The 8,980-nt window shown below is 37.5% G+C and overlaps 1 protein-coding gene across 1 annotated transcript; it reads left to right on the top strand.

Annotated features, from left to right (window-relative positions):
• The first annotated feature begins 406 nt into the window (after positions 1-406).
• On the top strand, positions 407-7,335 carry LOC103711636 (acyl-acyl carrier protein thioesterase ATL3, chloroplastic-like). The gene is made up of 5 exons (XM_008797872.3): positions 407-776; positions 1,393-1,493; positions 4,322-4,431; positions 6,875-6,970; positions 7,066-7,335. The coding sequence occupies exons 1-5, from the start codon at positions 538-540 to the stop codon at positions 7,180-7,182; spliced, it is 663 nt and encodes a 220-aa protein (XP_008796094.1). The 5' UTR covers positions 407-537; the 3' UTR covers positions 7,183-7,335.
• The last annotated feature ends 1,645 nt before the right edge of the window (positions 7,336-8,980 follow it).

Below are 8,980 nucleotides of genomic sequence, written 5' to 3'. Positions count from 1 at the left end.
CCACTTTTTTCTTCTTTTACTGGTTCCTTGTTTTTTATTCTTATCTTTCTATTTTCTTTTTACCGCCAAATGGGAGAATAAAATTAGAAAGGGAGTGAGAGCTTTTTCATGTATGCAAATTTGGGTAGGTTTAATATCTTTAGTTAAACCGATAGAATTAGTCGAGGTACTAAACTATTAATAACGAGATATGCCAAAAGAAAAATATTAATAACGGGTAACGCAATCTTAGTTTTTGTATAATTTGATGATCGAATGCGATAATGAAACTAGAAGTTAAATTGATGCATTCTTCTTTGTCACTGCATGAGATGAAGTGGTTGAGGTGGAGCGAAGGGCGCGCGAACCAAATATCAACAGCTGCTATGTTACAATCAGTGTCGGACCCAAATGCCCAATGGGTTCTTCCTCTGGACTTGGATCGATCCAATTCATTGCGTTGCCGCTGCAGTCCTCTGGAGACCACACCGCGCCACCCAATTTCCAAATCCAACTAATACCGGAACGGCCCGACCGAGCTCGGCGCCGCGCGGCGCGATGCACGTCCAAAGCCTTGTTTCCAACGCCCCCCTCGTGGCCTCCACTCCATCGAGCGCGGAGCGCTGGAGGAGATCGAATGCCGGCTTTTCCGCCGGAGCGGCCCTTCCGATCCGTCGACCGCCCGCCGGCTGCGGCGGTGGAGGCCTCACCTCGTCGCCGTCCGGCGTCTGGCGCGTCCATGCCGCCGCCGCGAGGAGATCCTTGGTGTTCGATTCCAACGAGAATGGAGGATTAAGGTATTAGAAAAGAATGAAGGAAGTAGATGGAAAAAGAAAGAACTTTTTTGTAATTATTTCTTCGTCTCATCTTGCGGAGAGAATTCAGTGGATTTCTTGTAGTTATTCTTAGCGAAGATTCTTAACCGCTACAAGTTTGCTAAATTTTCTCCTTGGTGTCCAAATCGATGTTATCGCCCATTCACTATGTAAAGTTGAAACCTCTTTTTGGTTCTTCATGCGCGAGCGCAAGGTTCTTGTGAACTACCCATCACTTACTTTTTTATGATTTTATGTTTGTTTCTCTTCTAGAAAATATAAGTGCTTGGGTTGAATTTTGTGCATTAAAATTAAATTTTAAGAATTAGTTGCTTCTCATTTATGTTTTGTGTAACAATGCAATATATATTCCATGTTTTCATCCTTCAATACGATTCATGCGGCCTAGCACTTTATTTTCCTCCATGTTTGGTATGGAGCTCCTTAGCATGAAGTCATGGGCTAGTCCCTATTCTCGTGACCATGTATATGTAAAATATACTATTTATTTATCGAATTTAATTGCATTATTGATGATCTGAACGCGATTACTGTATTTTTCCTATAAAGTTCTCTTTATCTCTCTTTCTCTTTTCAGGACAGATAAATTTTTCGAAGTTGAGCTCAAGGTCCGAGACTACGAACTTGATCAATATGGTGTTGTGAACAATGCCATCTATGCAAGCTATTGCCAACATGGTGAGTTTTTTCTTCAAATAGTTTGTTATTATAGTTGGTCAACTTGAGAGGGTGCTATGCTGCCATCCCACTGTTGATTATTTTCAATGACTGAATAAATTCACAATTAAAAAATAAATTACATATTTATTGATATCTTTAATTAAGAATGACTGAGGTATGCATGAGTTTGTCTACTTGAATGAATATGTTATATCTTCTCATTTTGCATTGTCAAGTGTTTGATTGTGCCAAAGTGTTCTTTATGCCTTATCCTAGAGCCGTTGTAAATGTTGTCCTATGTTACTTTAGTGGTAGATTTAGCTCTATGAATTTTGATGTGGACCTTGAGTGATAGGTAACTAGTCCTGCAAGGGTTAAAACTAATTTCCCCCCACCCTTAAAAGATATCCTTTGCACCCTTGACCTTTTGCCCTTTTAGAAAGAAAATTAGTCAATAGGTTGATGCCATTTTAGGATCACTTATTCTCAAATGCTCCATAATCTACTGATTGACTCCACATTGCTCAAAAACACACTTTACGAAACAGAGATCATTGATTTGAATATATATGCTGTGCTACTTTACATATCTGTGCCAATTTCTTCTCTGATGTTTCTGTTCCTACACTGGTATTGGGTGATAGTAATCTATTTGTCAAATTGAATATGAGAAACTTGATTTCAATTCCCCAGTCAGAATGCAAGGACTAAGAAGGGTGTCGAAAAATGATGCAGTTATGTCTACGGTGCTTAGTTGTATCTTTCTTGTATGACAGGAGATTAATAAAACAGTTATTTATCTGGTACTTGCTCTTTTGAGTGCCAATATGAAGCTTTGCATTTATAAATCAGAACTTTGGTTTTCTACGATATTTTATCTGGAAAACAAAAATCTATTCATTCAGCTGTTATGTTCTCCAAGTGATTGGGCCACATTATTTCCTTGTATTAAAGGAGTTTCAAGCATCTGGTGCTCTTAGTAGCGACTTTAAGTTGTAATACAATCTCTACCAATGCCCCTTTCCCTTCTTACTTTGATTTTATTTGGAGAGATGATAAAAAAAGTGTCTTTGCTTCCACTTCCTCCGTGGTGGTGATTCCATGATCTGAGTTGGCAACTACTCTCACCTAGGTTCTAATTTGTAGAGTTATTCAGTATTGTTGACTCTTCTGAGTTCTGAGGCTGTTTTTTTTCCCTCATTTCTTGTCGCTACTACTTCTTCACCTTTATTCTTCTACAAAAACCTATTAAAAAATCTAAACAAGCCATAGAATCTACTCTCTAATCTTAATGCCCTACATGGCATTCCATTCAATTTTAGCCTCGGTAGCTCACTGAAAATTACTGTACTGGTCTGTCAGAAGTATTTGACCAACATATTCATTGCATGTTTCGTGAGATAAAATAAATTCCTAAATGAACTCTAAGTAAGCTAATCAGCCATCGTACTATTGTGTATTCGATACTCCAACTGATCATTAGTTGGCAATTGCATTGGTGATTCAAGTTCATTGTCATCTTGGAAAAAAAATACAATAGAAATCGTCAGTATCTAAGGCATAATTTGGTAAATTTTCTACAATACCTCTATAAGTGAATATTATGGGTGCTCCAACTGTGGAGGAAAGAAAACCAGAAAGATACATGTCTTTATTCTAAGATTTTATATTAAAATAAAAGCTTAAAGTCTATTTCCGCTCTCCATTCCATTTCTGTTAAGATTTTAACTATATGAAATCTTTGAACATTTTCCGATGTTACTTGGACATTCCAAATTTTGGAATTTTTGATGTGTTGGACACTTGGACACTTCATGGCACTCCTTGATACTTTATACCAGCAAATTATAATATCATCATTATTGCATCTCTACTTTTGGTGCTTCTATAAAAGTTTTTAATTATAACATATAAGTTAGCAACCATTTTATTGAAGTTTATGAACTTAAGGAGCATAGAGCTAGTTCATGATTCATTATATGCATATATCAATAAATATCTACACACACATATATATAAGATAAAGGTATGTCCTGTGTCTGACTTTTAGAAGATTCCCGTGTCAGATTCTTCTGGACACTTGAATACTTGACAACCATGCCACCTGTCCAAGTAATATTGATTTCCTTCCTGGTTGGTCACTGGCTCCATTCCTCTATTTCTCTGAAAAAGCTCCTAACAAATGTAAACAGATGTTAGATCCCTATTTTCCAACGGACTCGTGATTCTGATATAGGTTTTCTGTTACCATTTGACATGGGAGTTCACTTTTAGTTAGACAACAATCTGCCAGAAACTTCTGAAAAAACTGTTATTTCTTATCATCCTTTATAAATCATGTATGAACCCTAATAACTTACAGAAACATATTTACCCATCTAACCTTAATCCAGAGTACCAAAATCAGCTATTCTACTCATGCTTCAAATGCTCCGACAATTCAACAGCAATTCACTGTTTCAATATTAACAAGGAGACAAGCATTATGCCATTTTATGGCAGAAACTCTCAAGAGAAGTCTAGTAATTATGCGTCTAATTAACTAATGGCAACATATGTTGAATGAGGAAATTGGAGTGAAAATGTGCTCAATCTGTCAGGAAAATGGTACCAATATGTCTATATGATTGCATTTTCAGATTGAAGTTATATATTTACCTTTTTTTGATTACTGGGTAGAGATGCTTCACTAACATTTGTCAACTTTGCTTTTATTGGGGATAAACTTCAGGTTGTTCTCAAAATATTGCCATTCTTTAGACAACGTTATTTTGCTGCTTCTTGCTTCTACTACTCAAATATCATGAGTTAAGCTTGTATGCTGCTCGCTTCTTGTGGATGATCAGGTCGTCATGAATTACTTGATAGAGTTGGCATTAATGCAGATGCCATTGCCCGCACTGGAGAATCACTAGCCCTGTCAGAACTACACCTAAAATACATTGCACCTTTAAGAGTATGTCATTCTTTTGTTTAACCTCAAATATTCCAATGATCAACAAATATATATGCTAAAGTTGCAAGTTTCTTCTTGAGCATGAAATTTTGGGCAAGAATTTCTTCATAATACTATGAAATATTTCCTGCACATTATTGAATATATTACAGATATGAGTGTATGTATAAGAGGTTTCTCGGGAAACCAAATTGAGAAATTCGTGCATTTTGTGAAGCATGAAACTCGCGTTCCCAAAGGAACTAGTTTGTTGTCTCTTATCCTATCACATATTGGGTGAGAATGGTCAGAGAAATGATCCTATTTCCTCCACAGTTACAAATTCTAACCAATATAAACTCTCTTCTTTCTTGTTTTCATCTCCTTTTGTTGTCTAGCTGTGGAGAGAACCATGTTGGAATCAAACTCTAATAATTGGTAAATGTGGAAACCTAATTTCTACATGAAAGAAAATATAGACATGTAGGCTGAAGGGAGGAAGAAAGCAAAGAATCCACGATAGAGGGCATTAAAATTTGATTTGAAAAGAAGAGACCACCTTCTTTCATATTAGAACCACAGAGTTAAGTTTAGTTGGTTTATGTTCTTGTTAAGCTTTTCCCTTTTTCTTTCATCAGCATCTAAAACTCTTTTAAATTACAATCATTGATGATGCCTAGGAGATGATCTCTTCTATGTTGCTATGTCATTCTTATTTCAGCTCATAATATGCTTGTTGAATTGCCTCAATAAGTTTATATTTAAGCGTCTTTTGTTTTTAAGGTTGTTGTAGATTAGTATGGAGATTTTGACTTGTGACTAAATTCCTTATTTTGTCAGTCTCATAATTTTTAAGTTCATTTTCTTACATATCTTTGGCAATAGTGAAAGCATAAGAATAGTGTTTCATTTAATGGTAAACCATAAGATGTACTTTGTTGCATAGACTTACGTACATTGTAAAATAGTATTAATTTCTTTATGTCTTCTTGCTTTGTTCCTTTCTAAGCTTATATTGCTAAAATTGATTTATTTGTTTCGAATTTTTAAAATAATATTACATAGATGTTACCAGTGTCCCGAATTACATAAATTATTATCGATGGTTCCCTGCTTTCTTTTTTGGTATCATTTCTTGCGGCGGTTTCCCAACTTGGCAACTGTGTTTTTTTCTGCTGTTAATTTTTCAAAATTCGAATACTTCTGCTTTTGACTAGAGTAGTTGGACCAAAAGATCAGAGGTACACTTAACAATGTAGGGTGTTGTAGCCGGCATTGTTGTGATTGCATCAGTCAGATTCTCAATGCTTTATGATACATTTTGTGAGAGTTTCCTAAACCTTATAATTTTTTATATAAAACCAGCTATTTAAATTATTGAGTTTTTCAAGTCACGGGCTTATTGATGAAGTGCGTGACTGATAAACTTTTCAAGATGATCCTCTGAATGCTAGTTTCTGTTTGGATGTCAGTGTCTTATCGGGGTGATATCACAAATGCTGGTGAGGAGTTGAGGGTGGATGAGTCCAGAAAAGGAAGAAATCTCCAGATTGAGAGAAGCCACCGAATTTGAGATCCTTGAGTTCTAGGGATACTGAAAGTCTTCCATTTGTCAGATTTTAATGTCCAGAAACTCTAGTGACTGTGGGATCGGTGGCTTTTCCTGGTCTCACAAACTCCTCCATCCCTCCCTCTCTCTATCATCACCCTGTTCCACCATGCAGAAGCAGTATCCTGTGGATGCTTGAAACATACATCCAAATAGGGCTTTGGTGCCTAGTGGGATGCTGACTCAGGCAATCAGCCTATAGTTAATATGTTTTCGATGCAGATGAGTCTTTGAATAGACAAATAGAAGGATGAAAGAAGTAGGAGGAAGTAGTAAAGGACTTTGCTCTTCCATTCCTGAATTCATGGGATACTGGAATCCATCTGTAATGGTAATCTCTGATGCTACAACATTTTTGGGATTTCAGGATCTATGGGCTCTCCTCTGACATGATCCTGCCTTCCCATTATCAGAATCTCATTCGTTTTCAGATATCATCACACCTTCAATGAGTTGAGAGATACCACTGTAGATAAGCTAGTTTACCGTTCAAATTAAGGCTTTTTAGATGCCAAGCATGATATGGGATGGTTGAAGAGTGAATTTGTGAGAAGAACTAAGGAGGGAATGGGGATACTGAATTTTTCAGTATACTGGATGTTTCCTTTCTAAAGGAATTCTTGATATCCCAAAATTTAGTAATTGGAAAATCGATGAAAGTCTCCAATGCCTCATACATCTCTCTTCATTAGTCTAATCTGGCTGGCAATCACTACTTCTTTGGGAGATGTCATGCAGATAAAAGATCCAATCGTTTAAACAAAAGCCTTGATGTCATTTCTATCCCTCTGCTGAGGTTTTACATCTCTATCAGACTGAGCTAGAATTTTGTCTTTCGGCTTCTTGCATTGCCAGAGTGGTGATAGATTTGTTGTGAAGGTGAGGCTTATAGGCATCTCTGCCGCACGAATATTCTTGGAGCACTTCATATATAGTCTGCCAAATTATGAGGTCTGTTAAAACTTTTGATTTCTACCGAATTTTTTTAATGCTATATTTATCTTCGTTAGTGACTCCTAAATCTCTTATTCTTCTGTTCTGTTCAGCCTATCTTGGAAGCTACATGCACTGCCATTTGCCTCAACCGAAACCATTGTCCTACTCGGGTACCATCTGATTTTTCATCAAAATTACTGCAGTATTTCTCTTCCACAGATCCTTAAACTTGTTATATTGTTAGAGGAGAATGCGAAAGCATTCTGTTCTAATTGCTGTCTCATTAATTCCTTGAGATTACAATCTTGTCATTGCAATGTTGAATTCAAATTGTGTACAAGTTTATGCAACGGGGAAAGTTGATTCACTGTTTGGGTTTCTCTCTCTCTCTCTCTCTCTCTCTCTCTCTCTCTCTCTCTTTAAGGTTCATGTAACATTTCAGATTCCATAGGACCATGTAACATTAAATGAAGAAGCACCGACCGATCCAGTTTCCAACAATTGCATTTAATTTACATTTTATGCATGAAAGGTGGATCAATTTCTGAGTTTATAATGCACCCAATTACCCACAACCACTAATGGATCGTGCAGTATAATTAGTATATTTTTAGCAATATAATTAGCATTCAAATGATGCACCCAACCCTATCCGTCTAAAACGCGGCAATGAAGCTACTTTTTGATACCAGAGTCGGCCCCGAAGCATTTTTGAGAAATAGGAAAATATCCAAACCCGCAGCATTATGGATTCATGTGGCCTCTCCAAGCTCGTCACCCGTATAGATTTGGTGAGACATAGCCGCTGCCATAATGCCTGCAATTGGACCGGAGCTAAACGGTGAAAAGCCCAACTTAATTCCTACATTGCCGATAGGCCCATCCATTCGGCCATTCCGTCGCATCCACATGCCTCATTTTGGTGTACTATTATGGCTGTTGTAACGGTTTCGCCCAACCCTGTTACGTTATAAATATATTTATATATAATGGACGAAAATGACAACTATTATAATCATATTGTCCGCTGCTATAATGATTTTCATAATTCATGTGGATCATCAATAAAGAATTAATCGATCCCTCGTACCTAACTCTTTTCCTCTTCCTAACAACAAACAAAATCTAACAATCGCCCACATGCCAAATGCACTGAAGCTCTATTTTTTTGAGTCATAAATGAAACCCTAAGCACTCTATGCATAATAAAAAAAGAAAAAAAATAAAGTCTCCCTCACCTTGTACTCTTTCACTATGGATGGACAATAACAAAACAAAAAAAAAAGCGGTCGGATCCGTTCATCTGTCTGCATGGATCTCAAAGCGACTATTGTGTAATCCTATCTTATGGTGGATTTGCGTGAAGGAAGGTGAATCCTTCTTGCACACGAAAGACACAACCCGCATCCGAAAAAGAATAACCTTTGTTCTCCTCCCCTGTTCTTTCCCATCTCCTTCGTCCAACGTGTCAAAAATCTGCACCTTTTTTGTTGTTTTTTTGATAGAACTGCACCCTTTTCCATGGGCGACGAGAAACAACAAACTCGCATGGTTTAAATCGTGGCCACCTGAAACCACTTTAACTAGATGTGGCAGAAGTCATTCTTTGTCAAAAGACCTATGCAGATTCTGATGGGCCGTAAGAGAAAGAGTGTCATAATTGGCTTGTTGGACCCTGGAATACTACCCAGCCACCGTCGTTAGCCTTAATGCCGGTCATCATGGCCCATCTCCAAGTTCACTCCATCATGGGCCCCCTTGGGTCTTCACCTCTGGTTGCCGGTACCGAGGTTGGTGATGGAAGCAGGAATTTGATGGTAAATCGGTCAGTACCAGAACCCTAGCTTCTTTGCCATGAGGACTAGCTATGGAAACTCATAAAAAGCCATCAATCCAGTGCCAGTTTATGACCTTGATGCTAATGGTTACATAGCTTATCTCTGGTGGATTAGGATATGGGCATTCGAATGTCCGAACTTTTTTTTTTTTTTTTTTTGCTTTGATTGTCCGAGCTATTGCTCGTGG

The sequence above is a fragment of the Phoenix dactylifera genome, chromosome 5, assembly GCF_009389715.1.
Source record: "Phoenix dactylifera cultivar Barhee BC4 chromosome 5, palm_55x_up_171113_PBpolish2nd_filt_p, whole genome shotgun sequence".
In the NCBI taxonomy this organism is placed as follows: Eukaryota; Viridiplantae; Streptophyta; class Magnoliopsida; order Arecales; family Arecaceae; genus Phoenix; species Phoenix dactylifera.
This window is presented reverse-complemented; position numbering and strand designations above follow the sequence as displayed.